Here is a 23,892-nt window from a genome sequence, read left to right as displayed (position 1 = left end):
GTTATCTCCCAAGGGGTCCCAGACTGCGAGAGGGCACAGGCCGGGCTGGGGGACTCCCCCCTCCCCCGCCCCCCAAGTGCCCAAATTTTTGTGCCCCGGGCCTCTAGTATGATTATAAACTACTAGAGGTCTGGCGCACAAAATTCATGTGTGGGTACAGTCCCTAGGCCTGGCCAGTGATCAAGGCCATCTTCCCCAGCTGCCTGCAGCTGACCCCGCCCCTTACCGCCACCCACCCCCAGTTCCCTGTTCGCCATCAGGCAAGCGGAGCCTGCTGGCCAGGGAAAGGGACCAAGAGGTGGTCAGTGCACCTCATAGTGACTGGTCCAGCGGTCATTCTGGTCATTCTGCTATTAGGGTCAATTTGCATATAACCCTTTTATTATATAGGAGGATAGAGGCCTAGTGCACAGGTGGGGGCCAGCTGATCTGACCTGAAGGAGGCCCTGGATTGGGGTCCCCGCTGGGGGGAAGGACCACCAGATCAGGGGCCACGGCATTTGCAGGCCGGCCCCGCCCCCAATCAGGGAGGGGGTCCCCACTGGGATGGGGCCGGCCTGGGCGAGGGGCCTAGGGTGGCTTGCAGGCCAGCCACACCCCCCAGCTTTGTCAGGAAGGACGTCCAGAAGATGTCTAGTCTAATTAGCATATTACCCTTTTATTAGTATAGATAATAAGTGATTTCACAGAATACTGGTATAGCACCTTGAGAGCATAGAACAGATAGCTCAGCCTAGCCTGGGAGATCAGGGAAAGCTTTCCTAACAAAAGAGGAGGAACACTCCAGACAGGAAGCACAGCAGTTACAGGTGTCCTATAGCAGGACCTTAAATAAGGCCAGTAATTATCAGAGCACAAGAGATGAATGAGCACATAGCTGAAGATGATGCTGAGAAGACAAGAAAGGGCCAGATTCTGCAGGTTTTAGACACCTGAGTAAGGATTCGCTCATATCCTATCCTCTGGCAATAGGGAGCATTTGAAAGATTTTAAGCAGAGAAAATATAGGGTTGTTGACAGGATCCAGCTTGTGCTTTGAAAAGGGCAATGTGGCTGTATTGTGGAGTCTGGATTAGGTCATCTCAAGAGTAGGTCATGGGACATCAGCTGGAACAGCCAGGCAAGGGGTGACAGGGGTGACGGCTTGAACTCAGATGGTGGCAGGAAAGATGAAAAGAGTAGAAAGACTGGAGAAATATTCCAGAAGCAGAAGCAATAGCACTGAGGACAGACTACTCATGGGAAGTGAAAAAATAAGGTGTCTAGATGGCCACCCAAATCTTGGCTGGGGCATATGATGGCTGGGCCAAGTGCCCAACTAGGGAGGTCTTCATAACCTAGGAATTGGGTCTGAGCACTTCTAAGATGACAATGGCTTTAAATCAAATACAAGATTTTTATCCCCAAATAACTGATATATTTCTCAACCTTCCAAACATTTTTATAAATCAATGTATCTTTTAATTCTGCTCAATTTACTAAAGACCAAACCTTTGCCACTATCATTTTCTCATGCTCTTCATTTACATCAGAACAGTCAAAAAATATTGGCAATAATCTTCTATTTTCACTTAAAGTGTTTCACAAAAAAAAATTATTTCTATAGTAAGCTACATCCCAAAGAGGCTTTTCAGGAAAGGCTGTCAAAAATATATTATGCCACTCACTTGCAGTTATGTATGATAAGAACAACAAATGGCTTTTTAGAGGTGTAACTTCATAGCTATCTTTTCCTTAAAGAAAAATAAGATCTTCCTTAAGTAGGATAAAACACTTTTTAAAAAATAATTTAACCAATGATAATTCTCTAGAGTAAATAATTTTACAACAGTTCTTTAGGAATCTCAAATAAAATATAACAGCTGATACCAAAAAGATTCTAAAAATTAAAAACTAATAAATTCCCTATTTAACTGTTCAAGAAAAATACCATTTGTTGAGTACTTATCAAAAGCCAAATAAATCATAAACATTTTCTCATTTAATCCTAAATTTTTATGAAGAGATTGTAAAAATAAAGGAAAACCTCATTCAAAATGGAGTCAGGAGCCATGAAGATAGAGCTCTCATGCACACACCACTCAACAGGAAGAAGCTTACTTTACATACCATACAGGAAGAAGGAAGATTTTTCTCCTTGCCCCACAACAACTCAGCCAATGAGAAGCTGCCACAAGCCCAAACTCTCACTCTTCTCCAATAAAGTTTTGTTCAGTATCACCCATCCCATCATCCTCCCCTCCTCTATCAAAGCACGCTCCTCCTGTGTTCTCCAGACTTGCCTCTGGTTAACTATAGTTTGCTTGTCCCAGATGGCATTTCTTCTATTATACCCAAATAAACTCAATTTTCCTGGCTAAATCATTTACCTTTCTGTCTTCTTAAAATTTAGAAGGGGAAAAGCCAGATCACTTGCCCAATTGAAGAAATCAGTTGTTTTTATTTGGGAGACTTCAAATGCAGACGTCTGGAATTACCTAGTGATTGGCAATACTAATTCTATAAACTTTAAACATACATATTTATTAACAAACAATACTTACTGATACAAGCCTCTTTTTAGGGATATCTATGATAGTTGTTAAATTTTTTGAATTACCAGGTTAGCTCAGAGAGTTTTCAAAAGAACCAAAAAGAATCAATCTCATGGCATGACTGTATCAATAAAAATCTAGTTTAGTCCCCAAAGAAACAGAGGCTATATTAGACACCATTAATATTTTAATTATTAGCGGTTACTTCACCCATACCATTTCCAAGCAGGATTCCAGTTTTTTTCTACCTTTATTTTAATAACTACAAAGAAGGGAAAATGTTAAAGTAGAAAGTTCATAAATAAATAGAAAGTGCATAGGCTTCAGAATTTGCTAAATTTGGGAGTTCAAATCCTGGATTCACCACTAACTAGTAAAGTTCACCCTAATCTAATTAAATGGCCTCTCAAGGCTTTATGAATATGAATGATAACACATGGGTCAATGTCAATGACAGATTGATCATTCAATAAATTAGTTTTAATAGAATTTCCAAATAATATAACTTCCAAAGAAAGACCTTGCTTGTTGTAAAATCACTACCAAGAATTCAGTGTTTTTCAGTATAATTTCTGTTCACATATAAATATGTATGTATACATAATTTTTGTTGTATTATATTCAATACTAGAGGCCCGGTGCATGAAATCGTGCACATGTGCGGTCCCTAGGCCTGGCCGGCAATTGAAGCACAAGTGTCTGGCATGGAAAGGCAGGTCCCAGCTGACCTCTGGGCCCTGGGCAGCACCTGGACCCCCAAACCCCTGTGCACCCCCCTGCGCCTGAGTCACGGTGCCCAAGTCCTCATGCAGAGATGCAGTGAGCACAGCCAGACCCCACAGGCAGGGCCAGGGCACAGTATGGGCCTCTGGGCTGCCCAGCGGGGTCACAGGGAAGCTGGGTAGTTATGGTGCACTCTCCTGGCTGGCCTTGCAGAGCGGCTCCTGTGTGAACAGCATGGAAGCTCAGTGGGTAGGGTGCACTCTTCCGGCTGGCCTCGCAGACCGGCACCTGCATGAACCCATGGGGAGCCCGACCAGCCCCTGTGGTCCAAGCGGCTGTGGCCTGGCTCACCTGGAAGACACCGCTCGGGTGCAGGGTGGGCTCCTCGCGGGCACCCGGCACCTGAGCGTGGGGACTTCCCCAGCGTGTGAGCCCTGGTGTCCCCGGGTAGAGTAGCAGGGGGAGTGAGAGCCACTCGGCGGCCCCCAGTAGCTTGCGAGAGGTCACAGCCCCATGTCATAGCAAGTGGTCAAACTCCCAGTCTCCCAGTCGAATGACCACCCAAAGGGACAATTTGCATATTAGGCTTTTATTATATAGGATATAAGATAAATTATTAGATCTCTTTTGTTTTGCAAATAACCTATAGAAAAGATCAAACAATTCCCAGGAACTATAGGAAGAAAATCTCCACTTTAATACTAGGACAACAGGCAATTTAGAGAATAGTTCCCTTTATCCCACTAAAAGTGGTAAAAATATAAATTACCTCAAACCCCTCGCCCCCAATAATTCAATTTGCATTTCAACTAGTAGCTTGTAGCATCTGTATACACAAGCCAAATCTCATCCTTCTTCTAAACATTGAGCTATCTATGTTCTACACCTGGGAAAATAACAACAATATCAGATTTGGAGAAGAATAAACCACAGGATGAAACATTTGAAAATGAATCACTAACTATTAAACAAGTCTGGCAATGGAAGGACAATAGCAAAAAGTTACTTTCCATTAAAACTGAAAAACTATATTTTTAAAAATGTAGTTGGCTGTAATGAAACTATAATAAATTGCTAAAAAGAATCTTTTGGAGACTGAACATTTTTAAATGGTTGGTCTAACTCTGCTTTTCTTTTTGTGGAGTCAATGCTTCAACCATGGGATAAGAGAATCTAAAACAATTTACATTAGTGGGAAAATATAGCTGCAAGGAAGAAACAACAACATAATAAATCACAACATTTCTCTCAGAAGAAAATAAGTGTGTTGTTTTTAAAAACAAAAAACAAACAAAACAAAAAAAAAACCTGCTGTTAGGGCCAGGTACAGTCCAAATTTATTTCTGGAATTTCAGTGTTGCATAACTGAAGTATATTTCAATGGAGCTGAACATCAAGTTATATAATTATCAATTACCATATTCTATTTTGTTTGTTTGTTTTTTTAAGCAAAGAACAAGATAGGACTGGGGTGACAGTAAGAGAAGAAAATAATTTAAAGTAGCATATTTTTCTTATAGTTAAAAACAATTTTTATTTTAAAAATCATTTAGGTGAAAGGCCACAAATTTTCAATATTTTGTCCCAAGACTAAGCAATATAAAATGATCTTTAAAAACCTAAATTCTGCCTAGCTGGTGTTGCTCAGTGGTTGAGTGTCAACCCAGGAACCAAGAGGTTGTCAGATCAACAAGCTTGGATTGTGGGTTCAACTCCCAGTAGGGGCCAGGCAGGAGGCAGCCACTGGATGTTTCTCTCTCATCAATGTTTTGTGTCTCTATCACTCTCCCTTCCTCTCTCTCTAAAAATCAATGAAAACGTATTTAAAAATAATAATAAAAATAAAATAAAAACCTAAATCCTTTTTTAGTAATTTTTTCAAGGTATTTTTAGGTTTTTCTTTTGTTAGAAATTTAAACCTTACTCAACAGTCACTTAAGGTACTTTAAAAGATCATTAAAGAAAAATTATCAAATTTATATTCTTTCTTCCCATGGAGAATAGCACAAATGTTGAACATTCATTTTACAGAAAGTTTAAAAACAGTTATTCTCTTGTGTAGCAATAATCAGAAAATATATGGAATATATATTCCAGGCAACCAGCATCTGCATTTTTCATTTAAATTTAAAGCATCAGAGTATTAGTTGAATATTCCAAAGCTGTATTAGTAACCATAATAAGTGCTATTCATCTTAGAGCAAATGTATAATCTCTAAAACATGACTTTAATAGAAGAGTACAAGTGCTATCATTACAAGAGTAAACCAACCTGGGAAAAGCTAAGGGAAGAATTATAAATTAACTAAGTGGGATTTCCTATTTTCTTGTTCACAGGAAAAGTTTACAAATCAAAAGTTGCTTTACTTAAAGCTTTTTTAAAAAGCAACTAAATGAGATAAGAACTTCAAACTTTTTCTTGATGAATATAAGGGTGGGGCAAAAGTAGGTTTATAGTTAGTTATTCATATGGAAAATAATACAAGAACAAACTGTTTTGCGTTCTCACAACTGTAAACCTACTTTTGCCCCACCTTATATTTGAAAATCTTTGATTACACTGATAAAGTCAACAATATGCAGCGCACTGTTGATAAATAATACTACTATTATAGACTAAAATTAATAAAACTAAGACAACTAAGGCCACCTAGTAAAAGTTTCATTTAAAAGCTGTTTCTTATGAACTAAACCTGGAAACGGTGGTGATAATTACCATGACTCAGAGGAGCTGCCCCATCCCTGGGCTTTCCTTCTTCAGCTTGTTCCTAGAACACAGGAAATGTGGTTTAGACCATATTTTTGGATAACTGTTTGAAACACTGAAAACTAACTTTTCCGTTTGCAGGAAGCCAAGCCATGAAAAGCATTGTAATGAAGGGGACAATATATCAAAAGTCAGTGCCCTCCAGGTGGGTGTACCAACCCTAGGAAAGGCATACCACAATCCATTCAGACACAGGAGGAATCCTTTATTACTGTTACAGGGAGGAAAATTAATTTTTCCTCCTGCCCTTTAAGTTCTTCTGGCTGAACTAATAGTCAAATTAATATGAGACAGATTAATAGGAGAAAATGAGCAAATTTATTACGTATGTACATATGGGGGTTTCATAAAAATAGGAGCCCCAAGGACAGATAGGCCAGGGAAGGCTTATATGCCATCTTGAGCTAAGGAGAAAGGGGTACAGGGATTATGGTTTCAAAGGACAGGATGGCAATTCACAGGGAGGTGGAAAAGAAAATGTTTGGTAAATAGATATTTGCTGGACTGTCTTTAATAATAAACATAGAGAGGACTTTGTTCAAAGGGGCCTTGCTAGATTCCTCCCTATTACACCAGTTTATATTAAACTACTAGAGGCCAGGTGCATGAAAATTCATGAACTGGAGGGGTATCCCTCAGCCTGGCCTGCCCCCTCTCACAGTCCAGGAGTCCTAGGGGCGGGAGGTGACCCAGCGATCAGGGGAAGGCGACGCCCCCATCACCCCTCTGCTGCTGCCACTGCCAGCAGCACAAGCCTCGGCCAGCCCTGGTTACCTGCGCCTTGGATGGCCCTGGGTGGCTAGGCAGCCACCATCCAAGGCTTGCCTGTGCCTTGGGCCAGCCCTGGGCAGCTGGGGGGCTGAGGGGACTGGGGGACACAGGAGGCACATGCCCCAGCAGGGCTGAGGGGGACTGAGTGCCGCCATCTTGTGATTGTGGGTGCCACTATCTTTGAGGGCATGGCAGTCAATTAGCATATTCCCTCCTTATTGCCTGTGAGCACCGCCATCTTTGCAACAGCATGAGGGTCAATTAGCATATTCCCTCTTTATTAGATAGGATAGTTACCTATGAAAATAGCTCCCTTCCTGGAGCAGACCCTCTATCCAAATTTTGAGGACAGTTAAAGGGAAGATCAAAGGTTTTGCCTGAATCTTCTTGTTTCTTGAAAATAACCAGGTAAATTTTGGGGTGGAAAACTCTGTTACCTGACAGTTCACATTTACCAGAGCAACTCCCTAATGAGATCCCTGGATCTGATAGTCACACAAGAGGCAGCTGACAGGAGAGGGATGTCCCACACCAGAGCCAAGTCCTCCTTCCTTCCTTGATTTTAGCCTAGGCTCAGTTAAGAAAACATTCCCTAATTTTAGCCAAACTGACCTTCACAAATGGACAAATAACTTCAAAGATTTCTGGGAAGAAAATACAGACCAAACATGAAGGACAACAGAAGCAATCAATCAGAAGACAGCAGGCCTTCTCTCCATGGAGAAGCACTCGCCAGGCACACTCAGCAATCTAAAGGAAAGCTGATCATTTAGCAAAGACTGAGGGAATCACTTCTAGTCTGAAAGATGCAGCAGCAAAGAGCATGTGTTACTGGGTATCTGACAGGTGTTTTATTTACATAACTAGAGGCCCAGTTCATGATGCGTGCACCTGTGGGGTCCCTCAGCCTGGCCTTCGGGGATTGGGCTGAAACCAACATCCCCTGAGGGGTCCCGGATTGCAAGAGGGCACAGGCCAGGCTGAAGGACCCCACCGGTACACAGTTGGGGCTGGGGAGGAACCATGGGAGGGCTCCAGGGCATGTCCAGCCTGTCTCGCCCAACCTGATTGGCCAGACCCCAGCAGCAAGGTAACCTTCCGGTCGGAGTGTCTGCCCCCTGGTGGTCAGTGCGCATCACAGAGACTGGTCAAATGGTCGACCTATCAGTCGGACACTCAGCATATTAGGCTCTTATTATATCGGATTTTGTGGCCATAAACAATGTATGCCCCTTATAAAAATTCGTAATAATTGTACACTTCCAATTAGGGAACAGTTTCCCAATTTAAAAATCTTCCAAATGAAGGGTTTTGGTGGGCTTTGAACTCACTTTTGGAAGCATGAATATGTAATACTTTTCTTTAGTTTCCAGGAAAAACTAATTGTTAACAGAGAAGGTAAAAATTCAGCAGCTGAAATCTAAAAAATAAACCTTTGTATTATTGATGGCTGACATTGAAAAATGAGTGTCATGATTTAATAATTTTGGCCAATAATCATCTCTTCAGTTTATTCCTCTATCTTTGGGACATGTCTTTTTAAAAAAAAAAAAAACATTTTTTTATTGATTTCAGAGAGGAAGGGAGAGGGAGAGAGAGAGATAGAAACATCAATGATGAGGATAATCATTGATTGGCTGCCTCCTGCACACTCCTACTGGGCAAGTGCCCTTGACTGGAATCAAACCTGAGACCCTTCAGTCCGCAGGCCGACTGCTCTATCCACTGAGCCAAACCAGCTAAGGCTGGGACATGTCTTTTTAAACTATAACTAGGGTGGACTGACCTTCCCAGTTTGCTTAGAACTATCCTGATCACAATTCTGAAGTCCCATACCTAGGGACCCCTCAATTCTAGACAAACCAGGATGGTCAGTCATCTTAATTATGACACCCATTAAAACCAAACCTAAAAATAGTAACCTCTGATAATAGTAACACAAAGCTTTGAATCAGGTTTTTGAAAAAGAATCATGAATATTAATATTTTGGTTAGAGTAAACTGATTTTTAAATGTTGAAATAAGCCCTAGCTGGTTTGGCTCAATGGATAGAGCATTGGCCTGCAGACTAAAGGACAACAGGGTTCAGTTCTGGTCAAGAGCATATGTCCGGGTTGAGGGCTCGATCCCCAGTAGGGAGTATGCAGGAGGCAGTCAATCAATGATTCTCTCTCATCAGTGATGTTTCTCTCTCTCTCTCCCTCACCCTTCCTCTCTGAAATCAATAAAAATGTATTTTAAAAAATAAAAATAAATGTTGAAATAAGTACTATTAATTTCATTTTTATATTATGCTTTTTTAGTTTCTTTTTTAGTCTATGGCTTTAAGGTACAAAATGCAATTTGTTTAGTAGTATATTATATAATTTTCAAATAAGCAAAAAAACCACATATATCAAGATATGTGATTAAAGTTTCTTTACTGATAGGTAAAGCAAACCAACAAGTTTGAAACTGACTGCATCAGGCTGCCATGTGCCTATATAGCCACATATAACTGAGGTGCCTTAGCTTACTATCTTTCCATACATATAATTTTAGTTTTTGAGTTCATATGGTTAATGGTAAAAATGTATATAGAAACAAATAGTACAGTGAAAACTTGCCTACCTGTCCTCCCCCATCTGGCCAACTCATAATACCTCCACCCAGTAATCACTGTTATTAGATTCTAACATATCCTAGAGAAATTTTCTTTATGAAAATACAAATAAACATTAATATATATTCTTATTTTCTTGTTCTTTTGCACAGAAGGTATCACATCATAATACTGTTTCCTAGATCTCTTTTCACTTAGAATGCCTTAAAGATCATTATCCTGTTATAAAGAGCATTCTTTTTTTCATAGCTATACAGCATTATCCTGATTGGATATTTCATGATTTATTTATCTGGCTCCATATTTACAGATGCTCAGGTAGTTTCCTATCTTTTTTCCAGTCATAGAAAGCTGCAATGAGAAACTAGTACAGATGTCAGTGTGCATATGCGCAAGGATGTCTAGGGAGTGGTCTCTTAGAAGTGGAGACTTGCGTTGTCCTGCTGGTAAGTGCCATAAAGTCTAGCTCCACAAGAGCTGCTCCGGCGACAGTCCCATAAGCCTCAGATCAGGGCCTGTTTTCCCACTGCCTGGCCGAGAGGGGGTGTTATCAAATGTTTGGATTTTTGCCAAGATGACAAGTGAAAAATGATATCTCACTATAGTTTTAATTTGTACTTGTTTCACTAGGAGGAAGTTGAAGATCACTTTGTATATTTAAAAGCCATTTGTATTTCCCTTTCTGTGAAATAGCTCTTTATATGCTTGGTCCATTTTTCTGTTGGAATGATTATTCATCTTTTGCTCTTAATAAATCAGAAATATTATTATTTTCTCTACATTATGAGATGCATTATTTATTTTTTCCAGTTTGTCATTTCTCCGTTTCACTTACGTTATGGTATTTTTTAATATGCAGAGATTTTTTTGTTGTTTTTTAAGAAATGAAACTATAGAACCTCTCTTTTATGGCTTCTAGATTTGGGTAATAGTTAGAAAATCCTTCTCGATTCCCAGATAATAAACCTGCTTCGTTTATGTCTATTACATTTATAGCTTATTTCTTACATGTAAATCTTTGGTAAATCTAAATTTGTACTAGGGCGTGGTGTAAAGCCACAATATTTTTGCCCAGGTGACCATTCAGTTGTCCCAAGACCACTTACTGAATAGTCCTTCTCCTCCCCATCAGTCTAGATTTGTGGATTACACATTAAACTCCATGTGCATTTGCTCCTACTTCTGGCTTGTCTCTTCACTTGTTTAGTTCGTTTATTCCAGTACCAGTGCCTTTACTTCTGTGAGCCTCAGTTTCCTAATCTGTCTTGGAGATAATAATAACTTATTCACTGGATCATTTTAGATTTAGAGATCCACAGACATGGCACATGGCAGACTCTCGGCAGTAGCTATTACAGCTATTTTGCCAAATTCAAATTGCTAAGAATGTACACTGTCCTAATTATTTAGTCTGCCTACTTGTATTTACCGCCTGAAGAAACATATCTCAAATGAACAAAATCACTGATGAGAGAAGAATTCTGAGAGAAAAGTCAAGAAAAATCTTAAAATTCTAACTGAATTAATTACCTATTTTAAAACATTTGTTAAATGTTTTAATAGGCCAGGAACTGTGCTGGGTTTTAAGGGTGCACATAAAATTCAATTTCCAGTGTGTGTGCACTGACTAGCCATCATTTGGCAGGAGACTAGCATATGCTGAGTGGCTAATAGAGGACAAAATGAAGACTGGGTTTACTCTGCTGTTGCCAGCTCCTTATCACATTCTCACCCCATGATGGTGGTAACAGTGAGCTTCCTGTTCTCCCTGTCCTGCTCTGGGCTCACCTTTGCCTTCCCGCCTCAGCGCCTCTCCCTGAGCACAGCCCTCACTGCTGCTCTTCTGAAGTTCCATCTCACCCACTGTCTGTTTCAGTCACCCCTTTCCACCATCCAGGCCACTCTCAGCTTCACAAACATGACAACCAGGGCATCACTATCTCCCTCCACAAGTTGCAAATTTGCACAACCAAAGTCCCATGGTGCAGCTTCATGTGAATGACCTACAAGCTCATGAATCTCAATAATTTGCAAAATTAATTCATCATTTTATACCCAAAGCTTCTTCTCATTTCCATTAAAAGTTCCCTGAGGTCACTCTGCAGCTTCTTTCACCCACACTTCCTCCCCCACTAGCTCAATCCCCTGTGGTGGGCTGGCTTCTCAGATGACCCCTAATGAATTATGCCCTTGCAGAACTTCTTCCTCCCCTAAGTGGGGGTGAAACCTAACACTTGCTTCTAGAGCACAGAATACAGCAAAGGGAATGGCATAGTCACTCCTTCGATTGCATTGCAATATGACTCCACCTCAGCTGACTAGAACAAGAGGGTCTCCTGCTGGCCTTGAAAAAGTTGGCAGCCATGTGTGAGAGGACCACGCGGAGAGGAACTGCAGGGCCTCTAGGAGCCATGAGTGTTCCCTGCTTGAAATCAACAAGAAAGCAGAAACCTCAGTCCTACATCTGAGGAAAATAATTTGGCCAACAACCACATGAGCTTGGAAGAGGCCACTGAGCTCCAAAAGTAAGTCAGCCAGGCCAATACTTCGACTAGATCCTTTGAGACCATGAGCAGAGAATTTATTTAAGCCATGCCTGGACATCCAGCCTACATAAATGTGAGGTAATAATAATGAGTGGTTGAAGCTGCTAAGTTTGTAGTAATGTGTTATGCGGCAATACAAAACTACTACATACCTATTGAGCCTTTAGGAGTCAGCTCAGAAAGCTTTCTTTAATCCTACTTCTTCCCCCCTCAAGCTAAGTTGGGTAACCTTCTGAAGCCTGGAAACATCCTACACACATGTCTATTATTGAGTCCATTACATTGCACTACCATCATCTGTCTTCTGCTGTCTCCTACTTTGATGAGCTTACTGAAGGCAGACAGTGTCTTAATGTTTTATACCTAAAACACAGCCTAACACCTACTCTACCTTAATAAATATCTGCTGAATGAAGGCATGAATGCAAGGTCCAGAATAGTATGTTCTGCCTGGCAGATTTCACATTCAAAATTACTGTGGATATCTTTGTGCAATTAGCAAGGTAGCATTCTGATAAAACATACTTCAGCATGCATGCAAACCACCTGGGAATCTTGTTAAAATGCAGATCTTTATTCAGTAGGTCTGGAGCAGGGGCCTAAGATTATGAGTTTCCAACAAGCCCCCAGCTGATGATACTACCGAAGGTCTGTGGGCCACAGGATGAGCTCCATGGCCATCATTTACCAGGCAGGGGGTTGGACATCAGAAAGCAATAACCCAATCCTATCCACCTCTCTTCTAATGTGTGGGGAAGCATGGGACTTGGTTGGAAAGTCTGTAAGAAGGATTCATTGAAAGTTCAGGGGTCTCTGGGGGGACCTTGTCGAAGGCAGCAACCCTTACCTTGACTTTTTCAAACAAGTCCAAATCCCCAGGTGTTTTGTTGGAATTTTTATGTTTAGTCTTTAAGACCTGAACTTGTAGAAGCATGTGTTTTCTCAAGGATGTTTATTCTGTTGATACTATTTAATAGTTAATTTTAGTTCAAGTTGTTGTTATAATAAAAGCCTAAGAAGGCAGGCAAACAAGGCTACTTGGTGGCTATAGCCAAATAGTCCCTTAGTCTTTCTTTCATAGAAACTCATGTCAGAGTAATTATTCATCCAACATTCAGGGTCCGCTGGTCAGTCCCAGCAAAGTGACTCCCCATGTGAGGAACCAGGAACACAAAGAAATGCGGCAGAACCCTCAAAAACAAAGAGGAAAAAAACAAAAGTGCGCAGTAAGTAATTGGAGCCCGCTTGGGATTTCCAAGTTCGAGGGAATTCTTTCTCAGCTAAGGTTTCATAATGGGACAACAGTTGTCCACAGAACAGCAACAAAATATCACAGTGCTGAAACAGTTATTAAAAGCAAATGGTGCCTCTGTTATAGAAGAACAACTAAAAAGCTTATTAAAAATTGTTATTTATAATCCTTGGTTCCCTGATGCTGGAACACTAGACCTTAATCTCTAGGAACAAGTGGGCAAAAATTTAAAAAGAAATCAGGCCCATCTACTGGTGAAAGAACAATTAGAGTTGGGGTACATAGAACCTTCTAATAGCCCCTGGAATTCCCCCCAAATATAAAAAGTGGAGGCTTTTACATGATTTAAGAGCCATTAATACTAATATTCAACCCATGGGGGCTCTCCAGCCTGGACTTCCCTCCCTGGCCATAATCCCACAAAAATGGCCTATTATTATAATAGATTTAAAAAACTGTTTCTATACCATTCTTTTGACTACCCAAGATCAGGAAAAATTTGCATTCACTCTCCCCTCAATTAACAATGAGGAACCTGCTCAAAGATATCACTGGAAAGTCCTATGCATGCAAAATTATGAACTGAATCAGATCTAATTTTCTATGATAGCGCTGTACCCCAATTTCATCCCTCTTTACCCATGATATACATGGGGAATTTACATAATTCAAAACAATGTGAGTCTCTTCTCATAAAGGTTCTACTGAAAAAACTGAAATGGTAACAAAATAGTATTCAAGAGTTGATTATGTGAGTACCACAGCTACTGAAGCATTTTTATAATCACTATATCATTCAAATATGAAAAGAAACATATAATATGCTGTCTGTCACTCAGTTACTAGATTAGGATGTTTGGCTCACACTTCTTTATTTGCTATTGAAATTCTGCCTAGATAGAAAAAAATATTCCTCACAAAAATAAATTACCGCTCACTTCAGAGTTAAATTACCCAAGTTCTTTATGTCCATATATTTTTAGATGTATCAAGGTTATAGATATATACACCAAATATCATAATTTTATGCTTCAGAATAAATTTACATTTCTCTTATGATATACTAACCTAACTTTTGAACAATTTTGCAAATAAGGAAGGATTTAATATCAAACAACAAAGCAGAAAAATGCTGAATTTGGGTGGGGTAACCTAAGGCCAAATCCCCACTCTACCCATAATGCACTATATATTCTCTGGATCTGATAAACAAATGACATATGTTCTCTGGACCTGATTTATCTTGTCTGTAAAATAAATGTTCTCCAAAGCTCCTACTATCTTTAACATTCTTTGCTTCTGTCTGAGCTAATTATTTCATAAGTGTAATAAATTAACACTGCTATTAATAGAGAGTTAATTTTTTAAAAAAAAAACAAAAGAAAAAAACTGGCAGTTTACCTAATCTTTCCAGACAGAACACTTAAGAAAATCAATATGAATTGAAAAAATAAAACCATTAGTATGATTTCTCAGGCTTCAAACTTTAGTTCTGAAAACTGAAAATAAAGTTTTACGGGGATAAACAAATAGTGCTCTGAAAAACAGGAGAGAATGATTTAAGGAATATAAAGTAAGTCTCTGCTGTGGTGTATTTCCATTTGTCAATTTTAAACTCATCCTATTGTAAGAGAGGATTTGAAATGAGAAAATCAGGAAGATGGCCCTGGAGGCTTCATGTGCTTTTACTATAAGTAACAGCGATCTTTTCTAATTAATCAGTGTCTACATTTCCCTGAACGTGAATCCAATCAAGGAAGCAAAACACAACGTTTCACCCACTGATTTGTGTTTGGCAGTTTCAAGTCACCGTCTTGGAATGTCAGATCCTGCCCCTCCATACCCACACTGTCAGAGTCCCTGGCAAAGAAGGACTTGGGAGCACCCTGCTCTTCCTCTTCCATAAGAACAGACAGTGCTATCTATGGTTTCATGAACTATAGAAAACACTGAAATCCTATGTAATGATTCCAGTAATAAACTACTTTTGAATTTCACCTGCTGTTTCAAGTCCACTTTTCAAATTCTCTTTTGGTGTAATCCAATGTGAGATACTAACTGAAGGTAAAGGAAATTAACCTTTCAGATAAAAATTGAGGGGAGGATTACTTTCCATTGCCCTCCTAGAATTCAGATGCAGACAGGGAGAAGGAAATGCTCTCATTTTGTTCAAACACTCAATAGCATAGCTACTATCTCTGAATGAAATCTCTGCATAGTGTTTGTATTAATCTGGTTTTTCATTTAATTTCTATATTTTCTGATGCTCAGACATTTTGGGAGCTTGTGGACAGGGGAGGGATTGTTCCTCCCAGAGAGAGCTAATTCCTAGAGATAGCAAACAACTTGCCTGTGTTTCTTCCCCTTGATATGCAAATCAGCGAATCCTGAGTCCATAAGGGACTTGCTCTTTTTTATCAGGCCCTTGCAGTCTGGGACACTATCCTCCTAAATCACCCACAGCACAACAGCTCCTATAGCTAAAGACCAAGGGAAATACTCAAATCAAACAATCTTAACCCCTGCCTCACCCATTCCTTCCTTTAAAAAACACAATAAAGGCTTCTTATTTTTTAGATTGTTTTTCCTTTATTGATTAAGGAATTACAAATGTGTCCTTATCCTCCCAATTTCCCCCCATCCCCCCACTCATACCCTCCTTCCTCCCCCTCCACCCCCCGTGTCTGTATCCATTGGTTATGCTTATATGCGTGCATACAAGTCCTTTGGTTGATCTGTCCCCCTTAGCCACACCCTCCCCTGCCTTCCCTCTGAGGTTTGAGTATCTGATTGATGCTTCTCTGTCTCTAGATCTATTTTTGTTCATCAGTTTATGTTGTTCATAATAATCCACAAATGAGTGAGATCATGTGATATTTATCTTTCTCTGACCACTTCTATGAAGACATAGTTCTGGTAACTAATATCTATCTATGCTGCCAACAGATTATAATAAATTGTGATCAGTGGGGGGAAAAAAAACATGTGGGATGACGTCGGAATTACCCAAGCGTGCCCCCAACCCCTTCACCTGCCCAGACATCTAGGGTCTCTTTACAACTGGGCTGAGCACAGTGGCACGCAGTGGCCTGGACACCAGGCCTGACCACCTCTCTGGTTTGGTCCAAACATCTGAAGTTTGCATTAAGGACCTCAATAGATACTTTTCAAAAGAAGACATAAGGAAGGCCAAGAGACATATGAAAACATGCTCAAAGTCACTAATCATCCGAGAGATGCAAATCAAAACATCAATGAGGTACCATCTCACACCTGTCAGAATGACTATCATCGACAAATCAACAAATGACAAATGCTGGAGAGGATGTGGAGAAAAAGGAACCCTCGTGCACTACTGGTGGGGTTGCAGACTGGTGCAGCCACTGTGGAGAACAGTATGGAGTTTCCTCAAAAAAACTAAAAATGGAACTTCCATTTGACCCAGTGATCCCACTTCTAGGAATATATCCCAAGAAACCAGAAACATCAATCAGAAAGGATATACGCATCCCTATGTTCATAGCACAATTTACAATAGCTCAGATTTGGAATCAGCCTAAGTGTCCATCAGCAGATGAGTGGATTAAAAAGCTTTGGCACATCTACACAATGGAATACTATGCTGCTATAAAAAGGAACAATAAAGGCTTTTTGCCTACATTTTCCTCTCACTCCTCCTGCCTCCTGACCAATGTTGGTCCTTCCCTATATGGTCCTGCAAAGTGTGATGTGCCCCTCCTCTTGGGAAATGTGAGTAACAAACTCTTTTCAATAGCAGTTGTCTCTTGATCTGCTAGCCTCACTATACCTGAATAAATACAAAATTCCAGATATATTTTGAAATAATAACTGCTAATTATACAAAATAACAAAGGGAAAGATATCTAAAATAGCTTTATAAACATCTTTCCATTATTCCTCCATATATAAAAGAATTTCATTGGCTGATGCAAACTATTATCAGTTGTGTGTAGGGCAACAAAATGATAAAAAGTTTAGAACTACTGAAAATAAGAAACAAAAATAATCCCACCCTAAACATGTTCTCAGTATCTATTTGAGGTTATTACAAAATATATTTCATTACACTATGCCCAAGTTGAAGGCAACCATGGCCCATCTTGTTAGCGTACCAAGTCCAACAGTCACAATATCAAGTATAATTTCCTCTGCTCTGCCTTCAAGACTCATCTAAGCTTGGCCACCCAAGTCCACTCTAGTCATCTTACTATCTCTTATGTACCACTGCTTAGACTTATTAAAATAGAAAGACCCTTAAACATCTTCTAGCCTGGCCGGTGTTGCATGGTGGTTGAGTATCGACCTATGAACCAGGAGGTCATGATTCGATTTCTGGTCAGGGCACATGCCTGAGTTATGAATTGATCCCTAGTTAGGGGGCATGTAGGAGGCAGCTGATTAATCTATGATTCTCTCTCATGATTGATGTTTCTATCACTCTCTTCCTCTCCCTTTCTCTCTGAAATCAATTTAAAGAAATATATTTTAAAAATATTCTAGAATAAGACTTTTGTTCTACAGATAAAAAATCTGAGCCCCAGTCTGGTGAAGGACTTGCCCTTGGTCACAGAACTAATTATTACCAGAGCCAAAGACTAAAATGCAAATATTCTGATGTCTCTAGCCCAACCATCAGTTTAGAAAACTTGCAAGAGCAACATCTGTTCAGTAGGACAAGTCATTATAATGTCATCATACATCACATATGTGACATTTGCTTTCAACCCCATACCTTTGCTCATACTGCCTCCTTGGCCCAGATGATCCCTACTATAACCCTTCAACTTTCTTAGCTCTCAAGGTTACTTAGTTGCCTACAGAGAGCACGGGGATGTTAAAATGCAAAAAAATTGTATTCTCTCATATTACATTTTTACCAAGTTAGATTTAAGGGCCACTTTTTAGAACAGAATTAAATATGTGTTAGATAAACATTTTTATTTATTAAATAAATTAAATAAGGCATTAAACGTGTACATCTTACATAATCTTCATCCTTCAAGGTCAGACACAAGCCCCAATAAGCCCACTTTTTCCTGAAGGCTGAATGTGCCTTAAGAGCACTATGTGCATAAGTACTTAGTTGTATTGCATTACTCTAGATAAGCTCCTGCTCTTTTATTCAGCAATGCTAAATCCTTTGGGCAAAATATAATGTCTTATATTTCTATTTCTCAAAGCTCATAATTCACTAATTAGGTATAGATTCAAAGAGGTTCAGATGGAGAAGAAGAATGTTTGTGTGTGTGTGTGTGTGTGTGTATGTGTGTGTGTATAATTAAAGACCACATATTTTATACTTGTATAGTCAAATAAAATTTCCTTTTTTATTTGGGAAACTTGCATTTTAGGAAATTTGAAATTTTATGGCCTGAATTTACTTTGGGGTTTTATGACCAGAACACTCACATACACAGAAAACATCTATGAAATTTCCTTGGGAAAAAAAAATACCAAAAAGCTTAGTTTCCCCGTTATCACATGTCTACACTTCCCTGGTCAATTTTAAAGGTGGAAGGTGGAAAAAGCGAGCAAATGGCACCAAAATAACACCTGGGTTTGGGTAGGTGTTGTGAAAAAACATACGTTACAGAGTCTAAAAGGAGCAGGGAAACACTTCTCTTCAACACTGCGGCAGCGCCATGGAGACCAGTGCGCTAAACAGATGTTTATCCACACAGTAGATTTTAGAAAACAAAGATGTAAGAAATCTTCAGGAAAAGAGGCATCCTTGCAGATGCTGTCACAGAAAGTATAAATTGAGGTTACGTCTTTGAAGGATGATATGAAAGGCTTATCAAAATTTTAAATGCACATACTCTTCAGTACAATTCTAGTGGTAAGATTTTTATCTGTGAATCAACTACAAAAATATGCCAGATATATGAAGGAACATTAGTTGTAACATTGTATATAACAACAAAAATTAAAATAACCTAAATGTTTACAGTAGGGTACTCTTAAATAAATTATGATACATTCACAGAATGAAATACTGTGCACCATTGAAAACAATGACAAGATACACATGCGTAAGTGAAATAAAGCAAGATACAGAACAAGAAGTAGAGTGTGAACCCATTTGTATATGTGTATGCATGTATGTATTATGTATGTATGAATATGTACATAAAGGGTTTAGAAGGTTTTTAGCTTTCTTTTTTTTTTTTGATTCCTGTTTAGATACACAAGAAAATATAAACAGTGGTCACACCTTTAGGGAAAGACTTAGGGGTTAGTATGTGTGTTAGTAGGTACAAAAAATTTGCATTCTTATTTTAATCCTTGTCTGTACTATTTGATTTTTTAACTATGTGCCTATATATTGAAAGATATAAATATTTTTGAAATTCAATGAATACAGAGAAAATATTTAGTCTAGGAATACATCATTGATAGATATTACTATCAGCATCTAAAAATTATTTGATACCTAAGATATTAAGTTATTGTCTCAAAAACAGATGTCTAGAAAGCATCCCTCTTTTCATTAGTTTGATGTTTTATTTCATCTTCCATGCTATTTTGCTTGGTTGACTGAAAATGTCAGTTGTAAAATTATAAGGTTAACAGAGAAAGTAAAGGATGTTACTGACATTTCAATCAAAAGTCAAACATAATTATAGTGATAGAACTCAAACCGGATTGAACCCCTTTCCCTCCATAGTGAATGCAGCCACAGATGTGAACCTGCTTACTGTATTAAACTATTAAATTTCCCTAAAGAAAATTGACACTATAACTGGCAATGGGCCCCAAACTGACAGTACAATGCAGAATTCATCCTAAATGTGTGTCTTTTCAATGACCCTATAAAATAATTATATGTTCCAAACACCTCAAAACTCAAATTAGTAACATGATCCTTTGAAATGTCATTTCCTTGCTATTGATCAAAGAAGTCCATTTGCATGAAGATGCCATTAAATGCCAGGAACATCATTCAACAGATAGTTTTAGAAATCTAGCTACACAAAGCACCACATTAAAACAGCACCTATTTAAATGTTGAGCAGTTTTGGAGTTTAAAAAAGGGAAAATCCCAAAGTGGAATGGAAACAATGGTAAAAGCATTAGCATTAAGTCAGAGCTGAGTTGGGCTCTAAGAGAAAACTGGAATTTGTGCCAATACAGAAGAGACAGAAGGTTAAATATTCATGTTGTAGGGGGGCAAGATAACTGAAGTGCTGAGAAGGGGCAGTAGTAATTTAAAGAGAAATCATACTAAGAAAAAGTAGAAAATATGTTGGATAGGAGAGGTGGCTTCAAATATTAAATTTAAACAATTAATAAACATCCAGCAGCCATTATCAATTATAACTACAGCTCTCTTAGTAGGTAAGACATATCTAGCTATTTCCCTAGGACAGTGTTTCTCAAACATGAGCATGTATCAGAATTACTTGGAGGGCTTGGTAAACTATAAACTACTAAGCCCCACCCCCGGAGTATTTGATTCACGGGGTATGGAGTGAGGGACAGGGATTTGCATTTCTAACAAGTCCCCAGGTGATGCTGTTGAGGCCAGTCTGGAGACCACAGTGATGCTGGAGAATCACTATCTAAAAATAACTTGGAATACATCAAATACCCTGTCTCCTCAGAGGGCATGACACAGCAAACCAAAAATACTGAGAAGAATGGCATCCTCACAAGCTTGAGACAGGTGTTGGCCTTCCCAAGTCTGGTCCAAGCAACCTTGATACACTTGGAGCACTCAACTCTCATGGACCTGGTCTATGAGATGAAACTAATCTGGACCTTAAGGGGCACTGGACCTCAGCCCCAAGTTAACCACCTCAACTCCCAGTGAAGCTGATCCTGAAAAAATAGCTCTATAGTTTGACACAGACCTATATTTAACATCTTAAAACCAAACACCGACCACATCATTGCTTGACAGGTCTCATTTAATGCATGGAGTTCATCACACCACACCTGACCTGGCATTGAACCAAAGAATGTACAGCACTGTGCCACTTCACCAACTGTAATGTGTAAATGTGTAACCACAACCCACCTGAAGACCCTCAAACCCACATCCAAGTAAATAATGAGAGCCCAAGAAACAGTGAGAACGTTCTAATGGTCTACTAATCCCAAAACAGTTACAACAGAGGTCTCCTGGTCACTTCTGCCCACCTTGAAATTTGTGGGAATACAAAAAGTTGTCATAAGGAAATAGCACTCGTACCTAGAGGCATGTGCATATTATACCCTCTAGTTGTTGAGATGTCCCTGTGAGTTGTATCTAGATACAATTAACATTTAAACACTAGACTCTGAGTGAAGCAGATTACTCTCCACAATATGGATGAGCCTCATCTAATCAGTTAAAAAAAAGATTGACTTCACTTGAGGAAGGCGGGATTCTGTCTCCAGACTGCCTTGGAATCAAGACTGCAATGTCAACTTTTTTCTGGGTCTCCACCCTGCCTTCAGACTTGGCAGCCCACAGAAATTCATGAGTAAAATCTTTAAAACAAATCTCTCTCTCTCTCTCTCTCTCTCTCTCTCTCTCTCTCGATATATTCACCATTATCAAGTAGGGACAGAAATTGTGAACTGCACTTGTCACAGGACTGTCAACTACTCCTACCAGTTCTATTTCTCTAGGAACCCTAATAAATACAACCCTCTGCAGTTGACAAGCTCTTTCCCTTACTCAACAGTGATCAATTATCTCCATCTTTTTAAAATTAAGATTACCTTTTAAAATATACCAGACTGAAATGAAACTTATATTCTATTCCATTGTACATAAAAGTCAATCAGAATAAACCAATTTTCAGTGATTGAAAAAAGCACTTCCATGTGGTTATACAAATTCTACAATTACAGGGTGAATTTCCACATTGAGCACAAACTCCGAGGAAGAGTCCAGAAACTGACATCTTACCAAGCTTCCATCCTGATTCACATTCTCTTTGGAATCCATACTAAGCTTCCTCTTCCTATTGGGCTGTTTCATTGCCACTTTAGCACTCCTTAGTAGTTTGTGTCTTTCTGAAAAATAGTGCCATATGAAAAGTTCAGGGGGTTTTGTTCCCTTAGAGGTACAAAAATAAAAACAAAACAACATGTTTTCAATTATACTTTTTACTAGAGGCCCGGTGCACAAAAATTTGTGCACTCGGGGGGTCCCTCAGCCCGGCCTATGCCCTCTTGCAGTGTGGGACCCCTCGGAGGATGTCCACCCCAGTGGGGACCCTCACCCCATGGAGGTTTGGCCAGCCTGGGTGAGGGGCTGATGGCTGTTTTCAGGCTGGCCAAGCACCCTGGCGATGTAAGCTCCCAGCCTCTCCTTTTTTCTTTTTTATTCTGGGATTTATTTATCTTCTATAATTGAAACTTTGTTGCCTTTAGCGGAGGCCTGCGGAAAGCTTGGCTTCCTCCATCGCCAGGAGCAACCCACTCTGGCTGGCTCCAGCTCCATGGCCACAGCCGGCTGAGAGCAGGTATCTGGGGTTTATTTACCTTCTATAATTGAAACTTTGTTGCTTTCAGTGTAGCTCAGACCCGGGCCGCGGCAGGCGGGCAACCTTGGCTTCCTCCATCACTGGAGCAAGCAAGCCTCCTGCTTGCTCCAGCTCTATGGCTGCCGGCCGCCATCTTGGTTGGGTTCATTTGCATATAGTCGCTCTGATTGGCTGGTGGGCGTGGCTTAAGGCATAGCAAAAGTATGGTCAATTTGCATGTTTGGCTTTTATTAGTATAGGATTATTGGTTGCCATAAATACTCTGATAAATGAGCTGACAGAAAAACTGTTGGTTTTATAACCCCTTAGTATAATAATAAGTTAATGGGGAAAAGAGATGAGTTTTCCATCTCATCTAGAATTTATATCAAAAAGAAAATAGGTGTTATTTTTTTTGGTCTTATCTACCATGAATTTTTTGTGTTTTGATTTTTACTTAGCTGATCTAATCCATTAGAATTCACTGCAATCTGCATATACAGCTCTGTACTCACATGGTCTGATTGTCCTCAAGTATCAAAGCAAAGGTATTCTTGGTAAGAGGTCTTGGTCATACAAAGCATAGCACAGCAATCTGGAACAGAGAAAATTTCAAGATGATTATGATTCCATTTTGTCATAACCATTCTTCAGTACATTAATAAATAATTGTAGACATTCTTCAAAAAATTATTTTGAATGAGTTTTTTGATAGAGCAGGTGAACCATTTTGGAGAACCAATCACTAGTACTATATAAGTACAATTCGAGCTGTAATTCAAAAAGTTATTCACTTTGAATAATTTTAACTACAGTTGACATGTACTTTTTTAAAGATTTAATATACCTAAATCATCTATAGTCCCCAATATTTTAGAATCATATATCCAACTTCATCCCTGGTATTTCCATCAGAACAAATGACCCTAAACACTACAAACTGAACATATTCACAACTGAACTCATCATTTCCCCTCTTACTACCTCCCAGTTCTACTCTCTCTTCCTAATTGCACTAATGACACCATTGGCCACTCATTTACCCATATCTGCCCCTTACAATTGTCCATAATGGGCAATACACAAGAGCACCAAGCTAAGGGGCGATGGAAGCTGAAATCTATCCTGAGCTCTGCACACATGCCATTTCCCCTGCTACAGAGTTATTATATTTGCCAGGAAGAAACTTCATCTTTTTTCTAATTCAAACAAAGACAA

General features: G+C 39.4%; 1 protein-coding gene across 1 annotated transcript in view; it reads right to left on the bottom strand.

The window, feature by feature from the left end:
* L3MBTL4 (l(3)mbt-like 4 (Drosophila)) overlaps window positions 1-23,274 on the bottom strand; it is a 259,747-nt gene extending 236,473 nt beyond the window's left edge. The window contains exons 1-3 of the mRNA XM_005868713.2: window positions 23,190-23,274; window positions 22,116-22,222; window positions 5,974-6,025 (exon numbers count right to left, since the gene is read on the bottom strand). Of these exons, the coding sequence (XP_005868775.1) occupies window positions 5,974-6,025; window positions 22,116-22,187 (124 nt within the window). The 5' untranslated portion in view covers window positions 22,188-22,222; window positions 23,190-23,274. The remainder of the gene's footprint in view (window positions 1-5,973; window positions 6,026-22,115; window positions 22,223-23,189) is intronic.
* Window positions 23,275-23,892: the final 618 nt, after the last annotated feature.

Source organism: Myotis brandtii, unplaced genomic scaffold (genome assembly GCF_000412655.1).
Source record: "Myotis brandtii unplaced genomic scaffold, ASM41265v1 scaffold276, whole genome shotgun sequence".
NCBI lineage: Eukaryota > Metazoa > Chordata > Mammalia > Chiroptera > Vespertilionidae > Myotis > Myotis brandtii.
This window is presented reverse-complemented; position numbering and strand designations above follow the sequence as displayed.